The sequence below is a fragment of the Pelophylax lessonae genome (genome assembly GCF_965119305.1).
Source record: "Pelophylax lessonae genome assembly, chromosome: 1".
NCBI classification, from domain to species: domain Eukaryota; kingdom Metazoa; phylum Chordata; class Amphibia; order Anura; family Ranidae; genus Pelophylax; species Pelophylax lessonae.
Window position 1 is genome coordinate 24656571 of NC_138768.1, and position 13437 is coordinate 24670007.

Sequence of the window (13437 nt, forward strand, 5' to 3'; positions counted from 1 at the left end):
GTGGTTAATGTCATATTATTGGCTTTCCCTGATGGCTGTGATTATTTATGAAATAATAAACTTACTCATCTTTATCTGTTTGGTCCGGTGAAATAAATCCTTCACTAAAATCTGCATATAGATCTTCTGTAGAAAGCTCAGATGACAAGATCTGTTTGTTACTCTCCAAAAAAACATTAACCTTCCTAGCGGTATTCCTGAGTGTGACTCTGGGTTAGATTTTAGAGCCAAAAGCGGTAACCCTGAGCCACACTCGGGGTAGCGCTAGGAAGATCACTGGATCCTGGTAGAGGTTTTACTTACCTTTTCTCCGGGATCCAGCGATGTCTGCGGGCGGTATGCGGCGGCGGAGGTTCCTCCCGATCGTCTGCGAGCCCCGGCTTCCGTCTCCTGCGACGTGACGTTCGCAGGGGGGTGGAACCGGCGGCAAATTCAAATGTAAAACACACCAAACACACTGATACCATTCAAAATAAAAAAAAATCATATTACATTGCCCCCCAGTGCCCTTTCCTGCAGTTTTACTGTACTTTTTCTGTAAATATATATATATACGTAATTCTTGTGAATGAGCAGCCCAAACCAACTGTATACATTATATATATATATATATATATATATAATATGTATACATAATATATGTATATATATATATACTGTATATATATATATATATATATATATATATATATATATATATATATATATATATATATATAATATATGATAAATGTATGCAGTGGGTTTGGGCTGCTCATTCACAAGAATTACATGCAAAATAATGGTACCGCTTTCAGCACCTAAAATCCAAAAGAATCATACCGCCAGGGAGGTTAAAAGATTTTCTAAGGTTTTCTTCTGTTCATTTAGATGTTAGGAGATCCACATTATTTATACAGACGGTTTTCTTTCTTCTTAGATTAGTTATGGAGCCAGAGACACTTTACTGAGTGATAGAAAGATGTATCCAAACTTTTTCCGGACAGTTCCGGATGATGAGATGCAATATGTGGCCATAGCAAAGTTACTGGAAAGGATGAAGTGGAACTGGGTCGGGATCCTTACATCTGATGATGAATACGGAGAGAGGGAGATCCGACAACTCAGCAAACATTTATCTAATCATGGAATTTGTATTGAATTCAAGATTCTGGTGTCTAAAGAGAATTATAATAAAATTCCTCCAGAGCTGCAAACCTCAACTACGGAAGTTCTTATTATTTGTGGCTCAGTTAGTCTGATTTATTACAAGTTCCTACTTAATAATGTCCCTTATTACACGGAGAAAACATTTATTCTACCAGATTCTTGGTCAATGAGTGTTATGTTTTTTGATTTCAGTAACTGCAGCTTGGTGTTTACTTACCCCCATCTCTACATAAAGGGATTGCTGGAATATGTTGATAGTTTTAACCCATCCAACCACCTAAATGACCCCCTGATGGAGGACATTCTCATTTCTGAATGTAGATGCTTTGCAAAAAACCAAATGAAAAATTCCCTTATTCCACTCACAACTGGATATGCTCTTAGGAACTGCAGTTTGGAGACTCTTTCATTTAGTTTATATTTTCCCGATGAGAAAACATCCTATAGAGTGTTTATCTCAGTCTACATTTTGGCTCAAGCATTACATGACATGGATTTCTCTTCCAAAATATATAACAAAAAATCTGAAATAAATCCACACACACTAAAGTATAAGGTGAGAGGGTTCAATGAAAGTTTACTCTTTTTTATACTCAGTTTAGTATTGGAACACAATGTGCCCAGACACGTCTTTCCACCACACAAACATCACCCCCAATTTAGGTTCATGTTTAGATTAGAGGCCCCCCCCCCAGAAGAACTACCAGAGCGCTCCACAGCACCGTGATAGTTCATTGAGAACTATAAGCCAACAGCTGCTAGGGATGGGCTGTGTGTATGAATGACATGGCCGTGTGGGTGGAGCTTCGCACGGCCACACTATTTTTAAGCAGTGAGAGCTAGTAAGGGGGAACTTCTCCCCTTACTGCTGCCACTGGGTGGGTTGGGCAGTGGCCGGCAGCTGCAGCACTTGGAACAAGTTCCACTCTAAAATCGGGTGAAAAAAGTGAATGTATTCTGTATTTTAAAGATAAGAATTATCCTACGCTCAAGTGGTGTGTAATGAGGGAAAGATTAGTATTCAATGGTCTTTGTTGATATCACTAATGGTCTTGCTGCCCTCTCAGGACCAAGGGTATCCAAAAACACTCAAAAACAACAACAAGAGAGGGGTTGAGCACCTTGTGCATTACCACTAAAAAGGCCTGAGGAGCGAGGAAGCTGAGAGAGACTGGAGTCGGCAAACTAGGGTCCATGCTCTGCTCGCTCATACACTGCATCAGCACACTATCCAGCACCGTGGAGTGCCTTGGCTACCTTGGAGATCTTTTGTCCAATCATGTTTACATGTGTGCTATCTACAATTGTTTGTGAATATAATGTATATTATTTTGGATTTTAATAAACCTTTTTAGTGGTAATGCACAAGGTCGGTACGCCCCTCTCTTGTTGGTCCTGTATTGGTTGGTATCCTGTGAATGAGTATGGTTTACATTGTACCCCTACCCATTCACCAAAAAAGTGTCAAAAATAAAAACAGCAGACAGGTTTTAAAAATTCCTTTATTTTAAAAAAAAAAAAAAAAAATCCCTGATGTAAATCCACCATCCGCCGCCCCTGCCGGACCAAAATGCCGGACCAAAAAAAAAAAAAAAACGATCCACCGTTTTGAAGGCTGACCACCTACTGCAGGTGCCCCCATTTGACAGTTCTTATATATGGTAAGAGGCAGAGCCATCTGGTGACATCACCTGGTGGATGTCACCAGCCATGGGGTAGGTCAGGATCTAGGGGGCCCCTTTGTTAAAGGGGGCTTTCAGATGCCGATAGGCCCCTGCCCGCAGACGCCCACAAGGACAGCCCAGAGTTGTGGGGAAGAGAGGATTCGGACTTGCCCCTGGACGATTACACGTTTCGAGTAAGAGATCCCCTCATCCATGCCACCTCTGTGACCACCATCCCCAATTAGGTCATCGAGTTCCTCCCATTCCTCCCTCCCCCCCCCCTCTTTCCCTTGCCCACTTCTGGGCAGGCCCTCTTCCCCTGCCTCTCAAAAATGTATCTAAGTTGAATTATTGTACCTGCTTGTATGTGTTTTATACTCTGTTATGCTCAAAAATTAAAAAAAAAAAAAAAAAAAGAAATGCCATTTTGGGACCTGCCACTGTGGTGCAGCACATTCCACAAATTTACAAAAGGGAGCCGAGTCTACCAGATGAAAAGGCAGCAATTGTAATGCTAGCAATTTGGCCAAGCTAGCATTTATACGCTGAGCATGTGGATGGCTGGGACAGTATTTCTTTCTACGGTTCAAAAACTGGGATAGTGAAACTTGCCTGGTGCTCAAATCAAGCGGTGGTGTACTGCTAGCAGATTGGGTGCAAGTCTCTGTGCCAATCATTGCTATACCATCACCCCTCTCAATGCTGGTATTTGAGAAGGCATGAGGTATAGTAGGGTTAGAGAACCCAGATGAGGAGCATAGTGATGTATGCTTGTTTTGATCTGGTGCCTCTTGCAGGTGCTGTTGCCAACGGACTGCATGGCAGGTCATCATATGCCTTGTCAAGCATGTGGTGCCCAAGCGGCTGTTGTTCTGGCCACGCTTGATCTGCTTTAGACAGATGTTGCAAACATCAACGCTGCGGTCTACTGCACAGATGCTGAAAAAAGCCCACACTAATGAACTTTTGTGAGTCTGAGGGGATTTTGCAGAAACCTGTGGAGCACTGTGCTGTGACGCAATAGGTTGGCTACTGCTATGGTGGCCCCCTGGAGCACATCCTGCCTCGTTGGAGTTATGCGTCCTCCTCATCCTCCCCCTCTTCTTCCTCTATCCTGTCAGGCACCCAAGTACAGTCAGTGACCTCATCATTCCCTCCCTCCTCGTCACTGGATCAAACTTGGCGATATGCTTCAGCTGTGGCAACATGACTGCTGGTTTCTTGTCCATCATTGTCTCCCCCTCTCTCTAGGCTCACGTTATTCCCTTCATCAACCTGGGAACCATAATCACAGCTTTCAAATTGCTGCACATCCTCCTGTAGCATGTCACTGACACTGAGTTGAGGTGACTCCTCCGTGCATGATGTTGGGGCAACAGAAGGAGTAGCTGTGGAGAAGGAGCCTGTGGAACGGCCACTTTGGCAGCTGTGGTGGAAGGCAAACTACTGTGAGCATGGGTGTAAGAGGACGAGGAGGATGAGGACGGCTTATTGATCCACTCCACCAACTCTTCCACATGTTGTGGCTGAATTTCACGGGCAGCACCAGAAATAAAGGGCGGACAGGTGTGCCTGCCTGCAGAGGATGCACTATGTCGACGTGACCACCACTTTTCACAATGAACACAGAGGCTGCTTTCCCTCTTTTCCTGGCCTGTGAGAGTCGGCCTCTCCTTGTCAGCCTTTCAGAAATGATGTTGATACAGATCAATATGGGGTATATGCAACTGACCAATAGATACTCAATGACCTGATATGATGTAATCTATAGCCCTATAGACGATCTGTGCTGCTTATAGGATGTACGCAAGTGACCGAAGAACAATACTCTCACTGATATCTGATGTAATCTATAGCTCTATAGATGATCTGTGCTGCTTATAGGATGTACGCAAGTGACCGATGAACAATACTCTCACTGATATCTGATGTAATCTATAATCCTATAGATCAAGGATCCCCAAACTAAGGCCCTCCAGCTGTTGCGGAACTACATGTCCCATGAGGCATTGTAAAACTCTGACATTCAGAGACATGACTAGGCATAATGGTAATTGCAGTTCCTGAACAACTGGAGAGCCATAGTTTGGAGACCCCTGCTATAGATGGATGATCTGTGATGCTTACAGAATTTTCCACAAATGACAGATGAACAATACTCTGACTGATATCTGATGTGTTCTATAATCCTATAGGTCTGTGATGCTTTAGAATTTTCCACAATTGACCGATGAACAATTCTCTGACTGATATCTGATGTAAAGAAAGAAATCACTTCCGGTTCCGGCGCCGTATGCACTAGCTGTGTTCTCTAGCTGCTCCTGCGGCGGGACTGCTGAATCTGCCTAAAAACTCCTGCCCTACCTTCTTGGACGGCCGCATTCAGTCCCCGCCGGCTCAGTAACACCCCGGTGCCCGGACAAGCCGCCTCTCTGCATGGAGCGGTTCCTGGAAAAGGCCACTCCGCGCGTCCCGCCGGGTGCCTCCCAAATCGAGGCCACGGTCTCGGCCTGCACACCCGGTCCTACAGATGCGGTGGCCAAGGACACTTCCCAACAGCAGGCAGCGATCGCTCTGAAGGTCCCTGCTAGTGCCCCTCCATGGATGACCCATCCACAGAAAAGATAGCACTGGCGGTGGTCGCACTATTAACCCCCACGATTTCAGCCTCTGTGGAGACAGCGGTCGCTGCTGGGATGGCCGGCATAAAGAAGGAATTGGAGGCCCACTCCCGCAGATTGGTGGAGGTGGAAAACAGCCTTTCCAGTGTGGAAGACAAATTGTACCAATTTCCAGCATACAGAACAGTCCCAGGACAAGTTGAATCGTTTAATCATGGACAAACTGGAAGATTTGGAGAACAGGGCTAGAAGGACCAACCTGAGATTCATTGGGGTCCCTGAAAACGTAGCTCCCTCCGCCATACCTGAACTCTGCACCAGAAAAATCCCTGCTGCCCTGGGTTTACAGGGCGTGTGCGGGTGGAGAGGGCTCACAGGATGGGTCTATATTCGGAAGACCGTAAAACCCCTCGCCCCATCATAGCCAAATACTTGAACTATGCGGATAAATCCGCTATTCTTCAGAAATTCCGCCAAACCCCCAACTTCCAGATTGAGGGCATGAAAATTCTAATCTTTGCAGATTACTCGGTAGAGGTCGCAAAAAAGAGAAAAGCATTTCAAACCGTCTGTTCCCAACTGTTCCAGGAGCACATCAAGTTTACCCTGGCCTATCCGGCGACTTTACGCCTTCGAGCGCCTGATGGCAATCAGCTTTCTTTCCATGATCCAGAGGAAGCAGAGGCCTTTATCCGCTCCCTTCATCCCGGCGAGCAGGGTCCATCATTGACGACGGCTAAGGCCCTCCCATTCTCCAGATCCTTGGTTCCACGGAGCCCCAGGAAAGAATCTCCCAAACGGCAGAGGTACTCTGAGGTGGTGAGCTCTGGTCGCAATGTCCCACCTCGTTGATCCTTCTCCACATTGCATGCCTTGGTTTATTTTTTTTTGAGCTATGGTTTGTCCCGAGGCTGCTATCCCCTGGATTGTTAGTCAGGGGAGTCTCTTGTGGGCGACCTGGTACTGCTATCTGATTTTATCTACTGTTTAGTTGTTTGCATGTATGCTGTTCGTTGTACATTTTATTTCCTCCACAAATGTTGCATATTTGTACTCCTCTTCTTTCATACGTGTGTGTACTGTGGCCGCTATATCTCCTTATCCAGGCCTGATACCCGTCATCCCTACTAGGTGGATACTCCACGTGGGTGCCACCTGAACCTCCTCCTTTCTTGTCGGAGTCCGCGCCTGGGGATCGGCGTCCCACAGTATACGCATGTGGAAAAAAGTGAAGTTCCTCTATTTTATTGATCGTACTCATCATTGTGTTGTTTCTCGTTGGTTCCATCCAGTTTTCCCGCCTTCCTCCCTCCCCATCCATCCCTCACGGTGGTCGTTTATACCTCTCAGTTTCCTTCCATCGTTCGGTACCTATCGGCCGGCTGTTGAGCTCAATTCTGCTGGGCGCTGTCACATCGCCCCTCCGGTACTGGTAAGCACTATTTCTGTTTTTTCTGCCACACGCCATCACCCCCCCTTCCTATGGTAGTCGTTACGTGGTATGTAAAGGGTCTTCGATCCCCGACTAAGAGGATGAAAGTCTTGCGCCACCTCAAACGTCTCAAGACGGACATCGCTCTTCTTCAAGAATTGCATCTTTCAGCAGATGATATGAAACGTATGGAAAAGTTATGGGTAGGGAAAGTCATTGGCTCGGCCACCTCGGGCCGCAAGGCCGGAGTGCTAATTCTTCTCCATAAGCGTCTTCCAGTGGAGGTGTTATCCACTGATGCAGACTCTGAAAGCCGTTATGTCTCAGCACACCTACGCCTTCATAATAAGGAACTCGTTATATCTAATGTGTATGCCCCTAATGTGATTGATCACTCCTTTTATGTTGCTATTTCGGCGCACATCCTGACCCTTCCCCATGTCCCTCGCATTCTTGGCGGTGATTTTAATGCTGTGCTGGATCCTGTTTTGGATATATCCTCATCCAAATTGTCCTCCTTGTCTAATGCTCTTTCTAATCCCACTCCCTTGGCGTCGGTAATTGAATCTCTGGCACTCACTGATGTATGGCAACACTCCCATCCCGCAGATCGGGAATACACCTTCTACTCCTATCCCCATAACATTTTTACAAGGATAGATTATCTCTTTAGCACGGACTCTCTCTTGCCAATACATAAGGATGCCACCATCCATGACACAGTGATCTCGGACCATGCTCCGGTCGCTGTTTCCCTTGAACTCTCAGAAGCTCCATCCACCCCCCTCATTTGGCGTTTTCCCACATACCTGAAAAACAACGCGGATTTTGTATCCTACTTAGAACGCGCCTGGGAGGAATACTCCTCGTCCAACTCGGCCCACAAGACTACCCCGCACCTATTTTGGGAAACAGGTAAAGCCTTTATGAGGGGCCATATTATTTCTTACGCGGCGGGCTTCAAACGACACGCTAATAGCGGCTATAAAATGGCAAGCGAAACATTACGGGTAGCTCAGCGGACTTTACTGTTGGCGGATACTCCTGCGACTAGGAAAGCTTGGTTGGAGGCCAAGACAAGTTTTGACTCTTGGGCTGAAAATCGAGAACAAATTGATAGGGCTTATCCCTCTGCGACCTTGCACAAGTTTGGCAATAAAGCGGGCAAGCTGTTGGTGAGGTTGTGCAAGGGCCCAGTTTCATCGACGCATATTGGCTCCCTCCGGGATAATACGGGTTCGGTTGAATCAACTCTGCAGGGCGTACAACGTATTATGCGGGCCTTTTACTCATAGTTACATAGTAGGTGAGGTTGAATAAAGACAATAGTCCATCCTTTTCAACCTGTGTAGGTGTGTGTGGCTGTAATCATCTCACATAGCCCTTAATGTCCTGATCCGTGAGATGTAAGTCTAAGAGTCTTTTGAAAGCCACCATACTTCCCGCAGAAACCACCTCTTGTGGTAGAGAATTCCACAATCTTGTAGCCCTAACAGTAAAGAACCCCCCTCGTTGCCTGAGGTTAAAACGCTTCTCCTCTAATCGCATTGTATGTCCTCGAGTCCTCATGCAATCCCTTCGAATGAACAGCTTTTTTTCTAAGCTGAAATCCCCATTAAGATATTTATAAATTGCTATCATGTCCCGAGGACTGGCGACCAGAACTGGACAGAATACTCTAGATGCGGTCGGACCAGAGTTTTATAAAGTGGAAGGATTATGGTCTTATCTCTGGAATACATCCCTTTCTTTATGCATGCTAATATTCTGCTGGCTTTGGCAGCTGCCACTTGACATTGCATGCTGTTGCCTAATCTATCATCAACCAAGACTCCCAGATCCTTCTCCATTTTTGATTCTCCCAAGGTTCCCCTCCTAACATGTATTGTGCTTTTATGTTTTTAGTCCCCAAGTGCAAAACCTTACACTTCTCCACGTTAAAGCTCATTTGCCATGTCGTTGCCCACTCCGTTATTTTGTCCAGGTCATCCTGTAGGATATCTGCTTCATGCTGTGCAGTTATTGCCCTGGCCAATTTTGTGTCATCTGCAAAAACTGATAACGAACTACTGAATGCACCCCCTGTACGCACCTACTCCTCCCTGTACGCACCTGATCCTGTGGACGCCTCAGTGGGAGATCTTTTTCTGTCGGGTACAGGGCTCCCCACTTTATCCCCAGACCAACTTTCTAGGCTTAATGCCCCCATATCCTCGGAGGAAGTTCTAACGACCATTAAACAGTTGGCTACAAACAAAGCCCCTGGCCCTGATGGACTCTCTGGAGAGTTCTACAAGGCCCTATCTCCCTGCATAGTCTCTACCCTGGTTGATGTTTATACCTCCATCTGGAACGGTGGTCCATACCTTCCGACGGGCAATCAGGCAATTTTCAAGCTATTAGCGAAAAAGGGGAAGGATCCCCTTGAACCGGGGTCGTACCGTCCTATTTCACTATTGAACCTGGATGTTAAAATCCTCTCGAAAATCACTGCCTCCCGCCTCGCCCTTATCATGCCCTCCCTAATTCACCCGGCTCAATCGGGCTTCACAAAAGGAAGATCGGCCGCAGCCAATATTAGAAAAGTTGTACTAACCCTAGACCAAGCCCGCCTCCATCCTGATCAGCACACTGCCATAGTTACCTTAGATGCCGAGAAGGCCTTTGACAATGTCAGTCTTACCTGGCTGACTAAAGTTTTATCTGTCATGGGTTTCCAGGGCCCTTTTGTCAACCTTCTCGGATCTATGTATGCAGCCCCTGTAGCTAGGCTGTGTGTAGGAAATGCCCTCACAGACGAATTCCGCCTATTCAAGGGTACCCGTCAGGGGTGTCCCCTTTCCCCGCTTTTGTTCAATCTGGCAATTGAGCCCCTTTCCCCTTATCTGTTGACCAAAGCTCCCCTTCACGGTATACAGATTGGGTCCCAAGAACTACGCATATCCCTATTCGCTGACGATATTTTGTTATTTACCTCAAACCCCACTGCGGATATACCCGTGATTATCTCCATCTTCGATAGTTTCAAACAATGCTCAGGTTTACGCATTAATTTCTCCAAGAGCGAAATTCTTCCATTGGGGGGCTATGGGAAACGAGCCTGGGAAACAACCTCCCCGTTTATGATAGCTTCCAGCTATATAACCTACTTGGGCATCAAAATAGGCAGAACTCCTTCTACGGTATATACGTTAAATTACCCCCCCCCCCTTCCCGTGTTCTCCAAAATACAGAGAGAATTGGAAAACTGGATGGAATTGCCGCTGTCGCTTCTGGGTCGATGCCATTTGATCAAGATGGTCAGCTTTGCTCGCCTATTGTACCTATTACAGACCCTCCCCTTGCTGATCAAGCACAAGGATGCACAGGCCCTTGATCGTGCTTTCTCTCGCTTTCTCTGGAAGGGGAAGAGGCCCCGTATATCATTTCAAAAACTCTGTCTTCCCAGGCGCGACGCTGGCATCAACTTCCCTAATCTAAGATTGTATAATCTGTCTTGCTTATGTAGAGTTGCCTTGGATTGGATCTCTCAGACTTCCCATTATTCTAATTTTGTCTTGGAGTCTCAGATGTCCAGCCCTTTTTCGCTAACTGCTCTTCTCCATACTAAATGGGCACAAATGCGACCAGAGCTCAGGCATAATCTTCTACTTAGGGACACGATCATTGCTTGGAGGGAAGTGCGTAAACTCCTAAAGTTGCCTCTGTTCTTTTCTAAATTCCTCCCAATACGGGGGAACCCCAACTTCCCTCCAGGACTTGCACATGCAGCATTTCAATCCTGGGACGGAAAGGGTCTGCTGCGATTTGCTGACCTATGTGATCTACAGACTGGACTTCCTTACTCTCCTCAGGACATCACGGCCAGGTATGCCCTCCAAGATATGGACCACTTCTACCTGGCCCAATGCCATCACTTTATCCGCTCTACATCGGGGAGGCCTGGGGACAAATTCAAGCCGTCTTTTATCGATCGCCTAGTGGAGTCCGGAAACTTCAGTATCTCGGGAATTTATAAGCCCCTTCTAGAGACTTGTCCTCCAGCATTGTTCACCTCTACTGCCTCCAATTGGCTTAAGGACCTCCCTGGAGAAAATGTCTTGCCTAATATGGTCAGCGGTCTTCGCACTACTCTTGGGATCACACCTAATGAGGCCTGGAGAGAGACACAGTTGAAAATTTTCCACCGCGCCCACATACCATTTCTATCCAACAAAGAAAATCCTGCAGCTACTAAATGTCCTTTATGTTCTGTCGAGCAACCGTCTCTCTTTCATAAGTTTTGGTCCTGCCCCCAGATTTCCTTGTTTTGGGACCGCCTTTTGGCTTTCATCACGGATGTCACCCGCTCTATTGTTCCCAAAGACCCTTTACTCCTCCTCTTCGGATATTGGGACAAACGCCTGCAAATATGGTCAGGGGCATCCCCCTCCCCACACCGCTTGTCGATCCTTACATGCCTTCTAGTGGCGAGGAGGACTATCCTGGCCCAATGGATATCTGCTACACCACCCTCAATATCTCGGGTTCACTCGGAGCTTACCACCCTTCTGTCTCTTGATCGTCTCAACACTGACTTTACGTCACAAACCTCCCGGAAGTCCTTCTCCCGCAAATGGTCTAGTTTTATCACAACTACTCTCAAGGACTCGGACCTATCCACAGACAGGCTATGGCAATCCGCCCACAGTCACCACCTTGAGGACATCTCCCCTAGGTCACGGGTCATTGAGTTCCGATCCTGGAACCCCCCCCCCCCCCTGTACTCCCTTCCCCCCCTAGTTTCTCCACTCTATGTTAAATGAAAAATGTCTTTTGGTTATCTGTATCACGCATTTCGTTTTTTCTGTTTGATGCAAAATGTTAAACAAAAAAAAAAAAAGAAAGAAATCTCTCCCTGCATGACACGTTCCTGGCCCTCCCTACACTGCTAGCAATGTGTCTGCACTGTCTGACAAACTCCAAAAAAACCTACTCTCTCCCTGCCCCACAAGCGTTCCTCTCCCTTTCTTATCGCCCGCACAATGACACTACACGCGCGAGCAGCCTTTATGTAGTGTGGGGCGTGTGCTTGGTCCCTGAGCCATGATTAATTTGAGGCAGCCTGCCTTTAGTCCAATCATGGCAGAGATAATTTGATTGGCCAAAGCATGAGGTCAGGGTGCATGCTTTGGCCAATCACATAACGTGCTGCATGTGCGGCGTACGCGCAGTGCATTATGGGTGGGCGCTCAAATTTCCTGCGAAGAAGCACATTTGTTCGTCATTCGACGAACGATGGAATGACCAATGTTTGAGTCAAACTTAGCCTCGACTCAAACTCGAATCTCATCCCTAGTGCTCATCCATGGCACAACCATGCCACATCAGTGCTCATCATAGTCACATCCGTGCTCATCCGTGCCACATACATCCCAAATCAGTGCTCATCCATGCCACATCCTTGCTACATCAATTCTCAGTGCCACTACAGTGCTAATCAGTGCCCTGGAGTGCCTCATAAAATTGTAATGGGTAGTCAGGAAATTAGATTTGTAATTGTATGTCCCTAGAGCACCTGACAGTGCTCCCTGAATGTTGGGCCTCTGTATGTGGCTAGGCTGTGCAAAAGTCTCACACATTGTGGTATCGCCGTACTCAGGAGGAGTAGCAGAATGTATTTTGTGAAGTAATTTTTGCTATGTACATGCTATGGGTTAGACATGTCTTTTAAATGGACAACTTCGTGTAAAAAGAAAAAAAAGTTTTCATTTTCTTTCCACGTTTTCCAAAAACTTGTGGAAAAAAAAATACATTTTCAAAAGACTCATTATGCCTCCTAAATTCTGTGTTGGGGTGTTTGCTTTCCACATGGGGATATTTTGCGGGTGTTTCCATTGTCCTGGTGCTCCAGGGCCTTCAAAAGTGTGATAGATTGTCAGGAAATTATATGTGTAATTTATGCTCCTAGAACGCCTGAAGGTGCTCCTTAGATGTTGGGCCTCTGTATGTGGCCAGGCTGTGAAAAAGTCTCACACATGTGGTATTACCATTACCATACCCAGGAGGAGGAGCAGAATGTGTTTTGATGTGTAGTTGCAAGTATGCATATTTTTATATACTGTGTGAGAGAAATAACTTGGTAATACGACAATTTTGTGAAAAAAAAAAAAACAATTCTTCATTTTGCACAGAATTGTGGGAACAGATTACAGCTTCAAAAAATTGCCCAAATACCTTGGAATGTCTACTTTCCAAAAAGGGGTAATTTGGGGGTTATTTGTACTTTCCTGGCTTGTTAGTGTCTCATGAAATTAGATCAAGTTTCAGTGATTGGCACCATAGTTTGCAGACTCTATACCCTTCACGAAGACCAAAAAATATATATGTATTTGGGGTATTTTTACCAAAGATATGTACCAGTATAACTTTTGGCCAAAATTTATGAAGAACAATTACTAACTTTGCAAAATTTTATAACTGAAACAAAGTAAAATGCATTGTTTTTTTACAAACTTTTTGGTCTTTTTTCATTTACAGCGCAAAGCAAAAAAAAAAAAAAAAAAAACCCAGGGATTATTAAATAGTACCA

At 45.9% G+C, this 13437-nt stretch overlaps 2 protein-coding genes across 2 annotated transcripts in view; both read left to right on the forward strand.

Annotated features, from left to right (window-relative positions):
* Positions 1-13437, forward strand: part of LOC309545093 (vomeronasal type-2 receptor 26-like) — a 427741-nt gene that overhangs the window by 47428 nt on the left and 366876 nt on the right. The window lies entirely within an intron of this gene.
* LOC309569147 (extracellular calcium-sensing receptor-like) lies at positions 962-5047 on the forward strand (the record flags this gene model as incomplete). Its single annotated transcript, XM_082274908.1, has 2 exons — positions 962-1705; positions 5009-5047. 2 exons carry the CDS (start codon positions 962-964, stop codon positions 5045-5047), a joined length of 783 nt encoding a protein of 260 aa, XP_082131034.1.